General features: G+C 47.3%; 1 protein-coding gene across 1 annotated transcript in view; it reads right to left on the reverse strand.

Annotated features, from left to right (window-relative positions):
- LOC123863765 (uncharacterized) overlaps positions 1-12587 on the reverse strand; it is a 47998-nt gene extending 35411 nt beyond the window's left edge. The window contains exons 1-5 of the mRNA XM_054504381.1: positions 12511-12587; positions 9808-9859; positions 9152-9380; positions 7040-7192; positions 1402-1550 (exon numbers count right to left, since the gene is read on the reverse strand). Of these exons, the coding sequence (XP_054360356.1) occupies positions 1402-1550; positions 7040-7192; positions 9152-9331 (482 nt within the window). The 5' untranslated portion in view covers positions 9332-9380; positions 9808-9859; positions 12511-12587. The remainder of the gene's footprint in view (positions 1-1401; positions 1551-7039; positions 7193-9151; positions 9381-9807; positions 9860-12510) is intronic.
- Positions 12588-13778: the final 1191 nt, after the last annotated feature.

Here is a 13778-nt window from a genome sequence, read left to right on the forward strand (position 1 = left end):
GCAGGGGGGCTGGTTCTGCCCAGTGCAGTGTGGGAAGCTGGGAGACTCCCAGGCTGATCCTCAGTCACTGCAGGGTATCCTGAGGACACTGGGTTTCTGTGCCGTGTGTTAGGAAACCCTGACTGAGGCTCCTCCAAGCACCTCAGAAACACAGAGAACCTCCAGAGACAGTCCCTCTCCCCAGCTTTTGCTGAAAGACTTGTCCACTGTCACCACCAGGGCCCTAATAAAACCCTCGCTCCTTAATGGGGTCTTCGTGTTGCTGTGGTACCACTTCCCAGGCATGAATCAGCTCTTTCACCTCACAGCCCACTGGCCTTCTGAGTATAAGGTAGCACCAGGCTCCAGGGGAAGAGTCTCAGAATCAAAGACCTGAGAAGTGGAAGAGATCATCTCATAGATCAGAGAGGTTGCATGACTTGTCCCACATCACACAAGCAGGTTGAAAGTATTTATGGATCACACTATAGACCCCCCAGCAATCTAGTATCACAGATCAGAAGTGGGCTCGGATTCTGATGGCTGGATTCACATCTAGGCTCCATCCCTAAGAGCTGAATGGCCTTGAACAAGCCAGTTAATCCCCTTGAGTCTTTCCTCAGCTATATAGAATCAAAGGATGGAAATGGTACATATCTGTCATTATATATCCTACATCCATACGTAATGGTACATATCTCTCTGTTGTTGGGAGAATAAATGAGATAAACCATGCACACAGCTTGGCACACAGCTGATATTATCATCATTATTATTACCCCTGACCCTCCCCTGACAGCCTGGTGCCACAGCCCTCTGAAAGACTGGCTCTTTCCCCTAGTACCACACCTGTCCTCCCACCTCCGCTCCTGGTGAATAATGGCCTGTCCCATAGGGGATCATGGTTCCCCTTAACCAAACCACTAAAATTTACATGGACATTTTTTGTGACATTCAGGCTTTCTACCTTGCGTTACATGTAACCTAGAGCATGTCGCCTCTCCTCTACTATATCAAGGACTTCCTTGCTCAGTGGCATTGCCTTATATATGTGTATCTTCCTTAGCAAAGAGCACAGTGTCTTACACCAAGAGGCCATTGACAAATATTTGTTGACAGAATAAATGAATAAAAAGGAAGGAAGGAAGGAAGGAAGGAAGGAAGGAAGGAAGGAAGGAAGGAAGGAAGGAAGAAGAAGGGGAGGAAGGAAGGGAAGGATGGATGGATAAATGAATGAAAAAAGCCTCTTTTTGAGAACCCTGACATTCACTCGGCAACATTAGCTCTAAGGAGGTTTTGGAGTGTCCCCTTTCAGCGATGACTTGAAGAGGCGCAAGGAACCAGGCCACCGCCCTCCCTGCCTTTGCCTCCCTCAGCAGACAGCAGCAGGGGCCCTGAAGGAACCCCGCATTCCAGCCTCACCTGCAGTAATCGAGGACGAGAGAACGCAGACAGCTGCATGGCAGAGCCCTCCCGAGTCTCCCGAGAGACCACAGATCCATCCTACAGTCAAGGAGCTCCAGGCTGGTAAATGGGCAGGCGGCACGGCCCTTCAACTCCAGAAGCGAAGCCTACGAACGTGAGGTGAAACCATGCTCACGCAAGGGAGACAAATACGCTGTGTTCTCATGTAACCTAAAAGCCCATTATGTTCATCACCCCAACAGTTTTGCCTTTAAGACAACTTTCTAATTCCCCCAAGGAGAAAGTGGCATGAAAATAAAAGAAAAAATAAAATAACTGCCCTTTAAAAGGACGACTGTGAAGAATTAAATGGGAAACACCAAGCTTTATGATGAGATGAGCATCTCTTTTTAGATGTTATTAGGGGCTGGCCCAGAAGACACCAACTTGGCTGACACCTTGAGCTCAGACTTCCAAGCCTTCATAACTGTGAGGAAATAAATTTCTGTTGTTTAAACCGTGTAACGTGTGGCACTTGGTTATGGCAGCCCACCCAGGCTAACACAGATGGTGATATTCTAACCCACAAATTTATCCTCCTAGGGTTGTGTTCTTTTCTTTTCTTTTTTTTTTTTAAGATTTTATTTATTTTTTAGAGAGTAAGCAAGAGAGAAATAGCATGAGAGGGGCGAGGGTCAGAGGGAGAAGCAGGCTCCCCACTGAGCCGGGAGCCCGATGTGGGACTCGATCCCAGGACCCTGGGATCATGACCTGAGCCGAAGGCAGACGCTTAACCATCTGAGCCACCCAGGCGCCCAGCTGTGTTCTTTTCAATAGAGAAGTATCATCACGCCAACTTTCGTATAGCTAGGCAAAAATTATAATAGTTAAATTACCTCCTAAGTAACTTACATTCATTGTTACAGGTATTAAGATTTAGAGCATATAGAGGTCCGCTCAGAACAAGGCCAGGCAAGGGCGCATGGGTGGTTCACTTGGTTAAGTATCAGACTCTTGATTTTGGCTCAGGTTATGGTCTTGGGGTCCTGGGATCAAGCCCCATGTCAGGCTCTGTGCTCAGCAGGGAGTCTGCTTCTCTCCTTCTCCCTCTGTCCCTCCCCTTAGTCGCACACTCTCGCTCTCTCTCAAATAAAATCTTAAAAAAAAAAAAAGAACTGGACCATACAAATTCAGCAACGAGGTGATTCTCATGGTGAAGCCGCAGGACTGGGGGCAATACATGAACATTTGGAACCATGTCAAGTTCTCTCAGTCTCCTGAATGGAGGGGTCTATGGCAAGGTCATTTCTTGCGGTAACAAAGGATCCCAGTGACAATTAAATCCCTACCTAATTGACAGAAGGAGGTATTTAAAGCTACAAATCACAAAGGCCACCTTTCAGCAATTAGAATCACCACAACCTAAGGATTTCTTCAGTTCAGAATTTAAACCTTAAAGAGGCTTCGGTGGGGTTTGGAGGATTTAGGGTTTCCTGAGGCAATGACATGTTGGTCAGAGATAGGGTTCCAAATTATAGCTTGGCTGAGAATATAAGAGCCCTTGCAGCCTTAACTACAGAGCTGGCATTTGAGGTCTCTTTTATGAGAAAACACCTCGTTAAAGTGCTGGATTGGAGCTCGCAAGCTGCGTTTCTGACAGAGGAGGCAATGTGGCACGTCACCGCCTCTGGTCACGCTGGTCTGTGCAAAACTGGCTCTCAACCCAGGACCTAACAATCTCAACCAGTGGTTTGCAGTGTCATTCCCTGGGGCACTAACACTGCTGTGGGCAAGACCACAGCCATCGACCACAGAATTCCTTAACAGCCTCCAGGTGACCAAGAGGGCTACATTTTAAAGAACTATTAAGGATCGCTTTTAATATGCCTGGACAGCATTCTATGGCCTGCTTAAATGGACTGGGTACCCTGACTGACACTTTTAATAAATTAAAACAACTAAAAATTCTGGTTATGCATTAAAGATACCTTTTTAAAATTTATTTTGAATTGTGGTCAAATACACATAAAGAATTTGCCATCTTAACCATTTTTAGGGGCACAGTTCAATGGCATTAAGTACATTCATACTGTTGTACAACCCTCAACACCATCCATCTCCAGAACTTTTTTCATCTTGTAAAATTCAAACTCTGCACCCAGTAAAAAATAACTCCCATTCTCCTCTCCCCCACGTCTGGCAACCGCCATATTCTTTTCTTTCTCTATGAGTCTTACTACCCTAGGTACTTCCTATAATACAATGATAGAGGATTTGTTCTTTTGTGATTGACTTATCTTACTTAGCAGAAGTTCCTCAAGGTTCATACATGTAGCATATGTCACAACTTCCTTCCTGTTAAAGGCTGAATAATATTCTATTGTATGTATATCCCACATTTTGTTTTCTACTCATCTGTTTTGTTTTTTGTTTTTTTTAATTCATTTGAGAGAGAATGACATAGAGAGAGCATGAGAGGGGGGAGGGTCAGAGGGAGAAGCAGACTCCCTGCTGAGCAGAGAGCCTGATGTGGGACTCGATCCCGGGACTCCAGGATCATGACCTGAGCCGAAGGCAGTCGCTTAACCAACTGAGCCACCCAGGCGCGCTCTACTCATCTGTTAATGGACATTTGGATTGCTTCCACCTTTGGCTGTTGTGAATAATGCTACCATGAAGATGAGTGTACAGATATCTCTTTGAGATCTGGCTTTCAATTCTTTTGGGTAGATACCCAGAAGTGGAATTGCTGAATCATATGGTAATTCTATTTTTAATTTTTTTAAGGAACTTCCATCCTGTTTTCCATGGTGGCTACACCAATTTACATTCCCACCAATAGTGTACAGGTTTTCCAATTTCTCCATGTCCTGTCAACACATTATTTTCTGTCCTTTTTTTTTTAAGATTTTATTTATTTATTTGACAGAGAGAGACACAGCGAAAGAGGGAACACAAGCAGGGGGAGTGGGAGAGGGAGAAGCAGGCTCTGCGTGGAGCGGGGAGCCCGATGCGGGGCTCGATCCCAGGACCTGGGATTATGACCTGAGCCGAAGGCAGATGCCCAATGACTGAGCCACCCAGGCGCCCTCTGCTTTTTTTGATAGTAGTTGACATGAGGTAGTATCTCATTGCAGTTTTGATTTGCATTTCCCTAAAGATTACTGATGTTGAACATCTTTTGTGTGCTTATTATTCATTTGTATACCTTCTTTGGAGAATGTTTACTTAAGTCCTTTGCCCATTTTTAAATTAGGTTGTTTGTTTTTTGTTGTTGTTGAATTGTAGGAGTTCTTTATGTATCCTGGATATTAACCCCTTATCAAATATATGATTTGCAATTACTGTCCCCTATTTTATGGGTTGCTTTTTCACTTAATTAAGTATGTCTTTTGATGCACAGAAGTTTTAAATTTTGATGTTGTCCAAACCATCTAGTTTTTCTTTTGTTGCCTGAGTTCTTACTGTCTTATATAAGAAATCATTGCCAAATCCAACATCATGAGGCTTTTCCTTTATGCTTTCTTTTAAGAGTTTTAAAAATATCTTTTTAAGGGTGCCTGGGTGGCTCAGTTGGTTAACAGACTGCCTTCGGCTCAGGTCATGATCCTGGAGTCCCGGGATCGAGTCCCACATCGGGCTCCCTGCTCAGCAGGGAGTCTGCTTCTCCCTCTGACCCTCCCCCCTCTCATGTGCTCTCTCTCATTCTCTCTCTCTCTCAAATAAATAAATAAAATCTTTATTTTTTTTATTTTTTATTTCTTTAAATAAAATCTTTATTTTTTTTATTTTTTATTTCTTTAAATAAAATCTTTATTTTTTTTATTTTTTATTTTTTTAAGATTTTATTTATTTATTTGAGAGAGAGAGAATGAGAGACAGAGAGCATGAGAGGGGGGAGGGTAGAGGGAGAAGCAGACTCCCTGCCGAGCAGGGAGCCCGATGCGGGACTCGATCCCGGGACTCCAGGATCATGACCTGAGCCGAAGGCAGTCGCTTAACCAACTGAGCCACCCAGGTGCCCCTAAATAAAATCTTTAAAAAAAAAAATATCTTTTTAAAATGTGTTGATTGGCAGGACAGTGAGGAATACCCAAAGATCAATGCACGTGGGAGAGTGGTAACCTAGAACGGTCCGCAGGGCACTGAAGCCAGCTTTTCCTTTGAGAGCACCGGTAAAGCAGGGAGTTGAGTTTTGCTTTTCATGGATCTTGCAGTCCAGGGGACAGTAAAGCCCAAGATCACTGGAGGTGAGGAGTCTAAGAGAAAATACTGCATACAGGTGTGGCTCAAAACAGAATGAGCTATAGCACTATGCCCTTAGAGTAAGGATGAACTAGAAATAAATCCAACTCTCCCTTCCCCAGGGAAAACTGACTATCTCAAACTGAGACTGAGTACACAGGAAAAAAATATATATCCCCTGTGAACTCACAAGCTAGTCTTAATATAGGTAATTGCACCCTGAATTCATACCACCTGGATGGTTCAAAGAGCCCTCAGATCAAGAATTTAATTTAACATAGCCCTGAGATGGTAGCACCCTGAGTGTGAGGGCGAAGCAAATGCAAATCTTCCCTGGAGAATGCTATCTTCAGGGCACCTGGGTGGCTTAGTCAGTTAAGCGTCTACCTTCAGCTCAGGTCATGATCCCAGGGTCCTGGGATTGAGCCCCACATCTGGCTCCCTGCTCAGCAGGGAGTCTGCTTCTCCCTCTGCCTGCCGCTCCCCCCTGCTTGTGCTCTCTCTCATGTGCCCTCTCTCTCTGACAAATAAATAAAATCTTAAAAAAAGAATGCTGTCTTCAAATCAGATCTCAAGGAATTGCCTCAACTATTTCCTAGGAAATAAAAGTTTACAGTACAAAAGAAATCACAAAAACACACAAAGAAATGTTCCATGAGTAAGAGCCAGTAGAAGCAAGAGTCAGTAATATCAGACTCCAAAATAATTTAGTTTATTGAAACTATTAGACACAGATTATAGGATAAGTTTAACACATTCAATGAAATAAAACAAGGGATTTTTAAACAGCAAGAAACTAGAAAAATGGGCACTAATGCCCTCTCCCAGTACTCCTCCCTTTTCCCTAAAAGTAATTTTATGATAATCAAACATGATAGTTTTACCTGTTTTTTACTTTGTAAATGCAACATACGGTATGTAATCTTTTGTGTCTCTCTTTGTACAACATTATGTTTTTATGAGTCATATTTTATTTTTGTGTAGCTATAGTTGATGCATTTTCATTACTATATAGTTTGTTTTTAAAGATTTTATTTATTTATTTGAGAGAGAGAGAGCACAAGCAGGGGGAGGGAGAGGGACAAGCAGACTCCACACTGAGCGTGGAGCCCGACGTGGGACTCCATCCCATGACCCTGAGATCATGACCTGAGCTGAAATCGAGAGTCAGATGCTTAACTGACTGAGCCACCTATAGAGTTTTCTACTATATGAATATACCATAATTCCTTTATTGTTTTTTGTACTTTTACATAACTTTGAAATGTTTCATTAAAAAATACATTGTTTTTTTAAAAAAGAAAAGCTTGGAGCATTATCATAACCAAATGAACTACAGCTGGAATACATATTATGTTTATATTCAATTTTAAGTTGAATTGAAGGAATACATCTAAAATGCATGACTCACCAGTCTGGCAGTCTCTGGATTGCTCAGTTGAAGGCTCCAGATACAGATCTCTTTCCCCAGCATATAACACTCATCTCGAATTGTCATGAGCAAAGGTTCTAAGGAAATCGGTAGGATGCTTGTCGGAGAGTCTTCAGGTCTTACAAGCATAAACTGGAGTGTCAGAAAAAAAGTACAGGTGGGAATCATAAAGAGATGTCCACGCATCTGTATGCGTAGAGAAAGAATAATGTCATCAGACAACATTAGAACATTTGAAAAGGTAATTAACTTTGGATCACATGTGCATTGGGGAGGTAATTCAATACAAACTTATGAAGTTCTTGCCATATGCAAAGGCAATCTTATAGGGCACAGATTTTTCCATCAGGTTACTACTCATTATTGGGTCAGGAAATCAATTGAGTAGGTTTTTTGTTTTTGGTTTTTTTTTAAAGATTTTATTTATTTATTTGACAGAGAGAGAAGGAACACAAGCAGGGGAGTGGGAGAGTGAGAAGCAGGCTTCCCGTGGAGCAGGGAGCCCGATGCGGGGCTCGATCCCAGGACCCTGAGATCACGACCCGAGCTGGAGGCAGTTGCTTAAGCGACTGAGCCACCCAGGCGCCCCCAATTGAGTAGGTTTTAACCAGCTTTTTTCTTTCTTTCTCTAATGAAATAGAAAAGAAGAAAAATTATCTGAGTGTATCCTATGCAGTAAAAAATAATTGTCTCATGAGACTTTTATTTTAGCGATGCTCAAAATCAAAAGAGACCCAACCAAAGCAACCCACCCAACATAAACAGCCCGTATAGTCTTATGAGCAGGGAGATGTATGGAGGAGTCCAGAGAAGCAACTAACTACAAGAGAAGGAATTAGAAAGACCTAGGAGGGGCGCCTGGGTGGCTCAGTCATTAAGCGTCTGCCTTCGGCTCAGGTCATGATCCCAGGGTCCTGGGATCGAGCCCCACATCGGGCTCCCTGCTCAGTGGGAAGCCTGCTTCTCCCTCTCTCACTCCCCTTGTGTTCCTTCTCTCGCTGTGTCTTTCTCCGTCAAATAAATAAATAAAATCTTTAAAAAAAACAAACAAAACAGAAAGACCCAGGAGGGCAGAGGGGACAGGAGACTAGGAGAGGTGGCTAGGGAAAGACCAAAGGGGCAAGAGGAGAGAGGCAGCTGCCTGGGGAGTGGAAGTTTGGGCAAAAGAGATGGTTAGGGAAGACTTTCAGCGGTTCTTTTTACGTGGGGTACAATGTAATCATCCTCCCATCCCCAAAAAACATTCAGGAAAAATAAGGGTAGGATGGATTTGGGTCAAAATCACCTTAGAATAATGATTATTTTTAAGCACCCATCTCTAATTAATTTATTCTCTTGTTTAGCACTCAGCATTTTAGAAAATCAGTAGGTGTTTGGTTATTAAAACACAAACTGTCTTTCTGGGCTGGCCATAGAAAAGCTGGAGAGCAGGACAGTCTGCCCTTGGGGGCAAGGCCCCACCTTCTGGACTAGCAGGTGCCCCTTTGCAAGAGTAGACCATTTAGTTTCAGTGCTGGCCTCTCTTCTTGACCTTACAAGCGATCCCTAGATTTAATCTCAGAAAAGATATGACATCTGATTTTTTTTTTTCTGAAATCCTGTACTTTGGGAGTCAGAATTGTGTTTACTGACCTCGCTCCAAGTGAGGGGGAAGCGTGGGTGAGTGCGGGGGAGGGGGGTTCCTGGCCTGATGACACGGACATAGGAGCTGTCAAGGGAAGCAAACATTCATGTGGAGGGGTCCCGTGGGGTGGCGGGCGTGCTGGGCACAGATGTCCTGCAATGATGCCCAAAGTGGTGCTTTGAGCAGAGCTTTCCAGAGGTAGAGTGGGAGGGGCGGGTTGGCTATTCCAGATGTGAAGCGGGGTGTGAGAAAAGGCAGGCCTGCTGGAAGGACTGGGAGGGGGAGATTCGGAGGTAGGAACAGGGAGGTAGAAGTGCTGAGCAGAGCCCCAAGGGCCAGAGGCAGGCTTTGGGCTTCAGGCAGGCAAGAACGCAGAGAGCACCTTGTCTGAGGACCCGTGTTGCTCGGGGCTAAAGCCTAGTCAGTTCACTTCAGAGAAGAATAAGCAAAGGAGGCCACACACTCACTTTCCTGAGAATCTGTTCGTTGTTGATGCTGGTTTTCAAGTCCTGTTTGATGGCTGGACACACAGATGTCTGCGTCTGGGCGCAGTGCTTCTCGTATGTTTTCAGGAACTTTTGAAGAATTGGAACGATGGGCAGGGGTGTTCCTTTAGTTTTTTGTTTTCCTTCCTTTTCTCTTGACATTGTTTTACTGTGTGAGATTCCAGCTGGATTCTGAAAATAGTACCTTGCCCTGAAACCCAATACACAGATGTCTTTTTAAGGAGCAGATCACACTTCCCCCACTAAAAATTGGCAAATATTGCTGCACGCCCTTCTCTGAAAACCTTAAAGTGCCTCATGTTATCTTAAAATGGGAGTAGGGAATCAAGATGGAGACAGTTGAGCAGAACTGTTCAATTTCCAGTCTCTATATTCATGGATCCGTGTTCCTTCAGATTCTTTAAAATGGGGCAGTACCCTTGGAACTCCATTATAAAGGAATACAATTAACATTAATGGTGGGCACTAAATATTACCAAAGACATATTATTTTAAAATGGCATAGTTTTCTTTATAGACATAATTCTTGCCAGGCAGCATATCCACAGTGGTTAAGAACGTGAGCTTCAAAGGGGAACAGACCTGGATCTTAGTCTTGTCTCCACCATTTGACTCACCTGGGTGGCCTGAGGTATTCTGTGAAGACTTTGCAAGCCTCTGTTTCTCCATCTGTAAAATGGATTATGGTTATCACCAGGATTAAGGAAGGTAAATTTATAAAGCACTTAGCACAATGCCTGGCACACAGTAAAAGTGCTCAATCAACTTTATTAGTACTATTGAGATTATTATTTTGCTGGCCACAGGAAATCACCCAATCAGTACTGATTTGTCCCTTCCATTATCCAGCCTTGAAAGGTTTCCCCATGTGATAATGTCACCAGGTAGATCCCAAGACCTGACCTTCATTGCCCACATGCTTATACTCACTAACCTTTGTTTTACATTTTTCTTTAAGCTCTTCTTTCCGGCTTACCTCTTAACTCAGGCGAAGGGAACCTGAAACCACCCTCAGGGGATGGCTACAGCCCGGACAACACCTCCCAGATCACCGAGACTGTTTGAGCTAAACTCCCTCCCTTGAGCTAAACTCCCTCCCAGACTCACTTTAGCTCAGATGGAGGGGGCAGTGACCTCTGGAATGACTGGCAATGACCTTTGCCTCATTATAATATTAAAATCTCCTCCCAAGGAAGAGCCTCATTTACATAACATACAACGTATGTATAGGCATGTTTCCTTAAGGTACATGCATGACCTTATGCCCACCTCTACATACGATGACAAGGCCTTCCTATCTAAATATTCATCTTACCCCTAAACAAAAGGAACCCTCTCTCTCTCTCTCTCTCTCTCTCTCTCTCTCTCTCTCTCGTCTGGCTTTGAAAACTATTTCCTGTGATTTCCTTATTTGCTGCAAATAAAGTTTACTTTGTGGAACAACTCCACCTGGTGTATCTGTGACTCACCAAGGAGCTAAAAACCCATATTGGTTTGGTTACAATAACTTAAGGTAATTTTTGGGTCTCTGAACTGGGTTCACAAAGGTTTATGGGAATTATTAAGAGACCTTGTTTCAAGAGGAACCAGTTTGAATTCTGTGTCTGTCAATTATTAGTAGACTGACTGTGGGTAATCAACTTCATTTCCCCGAACCCTGTTTTCTTCGTCTGTAAAAATGGGGACTATAACCTCTTTGGTATTTGTGAGAATTGAATGCAAATTAAATGTAAAGTATTTTCCTCAGTAACATGGGGATGATGATGGATGATGATGATGATAAATAATTGTTATGAGGAATGATGAATTAGTACCTGATGGATACTTGGAACAGAGCCTGGAACAGAATGAATGCTCAGGTGGGGAAGCTGAGGCCTAGTGAGGGAAGTGATTTGCCTAAGGGCAAACACTGGTAACAGGTGCAGCTGGGATTCCAATTCAGGCAGCCTGGCTCTACAGCCCAAATTCTTAACCACTCTAAAGTACCACCTAGAAGGTACTGCTACAGACTCTATGTTTTCGTCTCCCCCTCCCCCCACATTCTTTTGTTGAAGCCCAACCCCCAGTGTGATAGTATTTGTACATGGGGCCTTTGGGAGGTGATCAGGGTTAGATGAGGTCATGAAGGCAGGTCTCCCACCATGCGATCAGTGCCCTTATAAGAAGAGACACAGAGTGGGGCTCCTGGGTGGCTCAGTGGGTTGGGTGACCAACTCTTGATTTCACCTCAGGTCATGACCTCGGATCATGATCTCAAATCATGATCTCAGGGTCATGAGACTGAGCCCCAAATCGGGCTCCACGCTCAGCTTGGAGTCCGCTTGACGTTCTCTCTCTCTGCCCCTACCCTTACTCGCACACTTTCTCTAAATAAATAAATAAGTAAATAAAATCTTTAAAATAAAAGAGACACCAGAGAACTTATTTTGTCTCTTGAGAATGGCTGCTACCGCCAAGCCAAGAGGAAACACTCCAAACCTAGCTTACTGTCACCTTGCTCTTGGATTTCCCAGTCTCCAGAAGTGTAAGAAATGGATCTCTGTTGTTTAGGTCACCAGTCTATGGTATTTTGTTAAGGCAGTCCAAGCTAAGATTGGTACTATGTAATATTACTGGTATTTCTCACCAGCCTTTTCCGGGTATTTACAGGAGCACAAACTACACGCATAACGTTCTATAAATACTCTCTTAAGACCCTCTTCAATCTTGAGCTTTTCACTTAATTTTTTTTTTTTTAAGATTTTATTTATTTATTTGAGAGAGAGAGAATGAGAGACAGAGAGCACGAGAGGGAAGGGGATCAGAGTGAGAAGCAGGCTCCTCGCCGAGCAGGGAGCCCGATGCGGGACTCGATCCCGGGACTCCAGGATCATGACCTGAGCCGAAGGCAGTCGCTTAACCAACTGAGCCACCCAGGCGCCCTTCACTTAATATTTTATCATGGGCATTTCTTTGTCATTTCCATATACAGTAATGTGTGGCCCGGGCGAGCAGCTACCTAGGCGCTCAAGGCCAGCATTGCCTGGCTCGTTCACTGATGATTATTTCGTGGAGGCCTAAGGAGCGGGTGCCCCACCCTCTGCTAACTGCGACTCTCCGAGAGCTGGGGACGCTGAGGTGAGGACGGCGGCGCAGCGAGAAGGGGTAGGCGGGCCCTGCCTTCTCGGAGTCCCGGGGGAGAGGGACGGGATGGGCAAGGAGGGGCTGCTCTTCGCTCCCTCCTCCGGGACCGCCGCCGCACGCAACAACGCCGTACCTCCCGGACAGAACGCTGGCCACCCACCCCGCAACCTCGTCGCCGGCCCGCGCCGCGCACTCACTCGGGCGCCGGGTCCCCGCGTCCCTCGCCGGCCGGCCTCCCGCGTGCGCCCTGCTCCTTGGCGACCGGCGGCCCGGGGCGCGGCGGGGGGCGGGGCCTGGAGAGGGCGGCCCGCGAGGAGGCGGAGCGGGGCGGGAGGAGGCGGAGGGGAGGCGGGAGGAGGCGGAGGGGAGGCGGGAGGAGGAGGAGGAGGAGGAGGAGGGGAGGCGGGAGGAGGAGGAGGAGGAGGGGAGGCGGGAGGAGGAGGAGGAGGAGGGGAGGCGGGAGGAGGAGGAGGAGGAGGGGAGGCGGGAGGAGGAGGAGAGGAGGCGGGAGGAGGAGGAGGAGGGGAGGCGGGAGGAGGAGGAGAGGAGGCGGGAGGAGGAGGAGGAGGGGAGGCGGGAGGAGGAGGCGGGAGGAGGAGGAGGGGAGGCGGGAGGAGGAGGAGGAGGGGAGGCGGGAGGAGGAGGAGGAGGAGGAGGAGGAGGGGAGGCGGGAGGAGGAGGAGGAGGGGAGGCGGGAGGAGGAGGAGGAGGGGAGGCGGGAGGAGGAGGAGGAGGAGGAGGAGGAGGGGAGGCGGGAGGAGGAGGAGGAGGAGGAGGGGAGGCGGGAGGAGGAGGAGGAGGAGGAGGGGAGGCGGGAGGAGGAGGAGAGGAGGCGGGAGGAGGAGGAGGAGGGGAGGCGGGAGGAGGAGGAGGAGGAGGAGGGGAGGCGGGAGGAGGAGGGGAGGCGGGAGGAGGAGGAGGGGAGGCGGGAGGAGGAGGAGGGGAGGCGGGAGGAGGAGGAGGGGAGGCGGGAGGAGGAGGAGGAGGAGGAGGAGGAGGGGAGGCAGGAGGAGGAGGAGGGGAGGCGGGAGGAGGAGGAGGAGGAGGAGGGGAGGCGGGAGGAGGAGGAGGAGGAGGGGAGGCGGGAGGAGGAGGAGGAGGAGGGGAGGCGGGAGGAGGAGGAGGAGGAGGGGAGGCGGGAGGAGGAGGAGGAGGGGAGGCGGGAGGAGGAGGGGAGGCGGGAGGAGGAGGAGGGGAGGCGGGAGGAGGAGGAGGGGAGGCGGGAGGAGGAGGAGGGGAGGCGGGAGGAGGAGGAGGAGGAGGAGGAGGAGGAGGGGAGGCAGGAGGAGGAGGAGGGGAGGCGGGAGGAGGAGGAGGAGGAGGGGAGGCGGGAGGAGGAGGAGGAGGAGGGGAGGCGGGAGGAGGAGGAGGAGGAGGGGAGGCGGGAGGAGGAGGAGGAGGAGGAGGAGGAGGAGGGGAGGCGGGAGGAGGAGGAGGAGGAGGAGGAGGGGAGGCGGGAGGAGGA

Source organism: Mirounga angustirostris, unplaced genomic scaffold (assembly GCF_029215605.1).
Source record: "Mirounga angustirostris isolate CCGP_5_RB_7025 unplaced genomic scaffold, mMirAng1.0.hap1 SCAF_1, whole genome shotgun sequence".
Lineage (NCBI taxonomy): Eukaryota > Metazoa > Chordata > Mammalia > Carnivora > Phocidae > Mirounga > Mirounga angustirostris.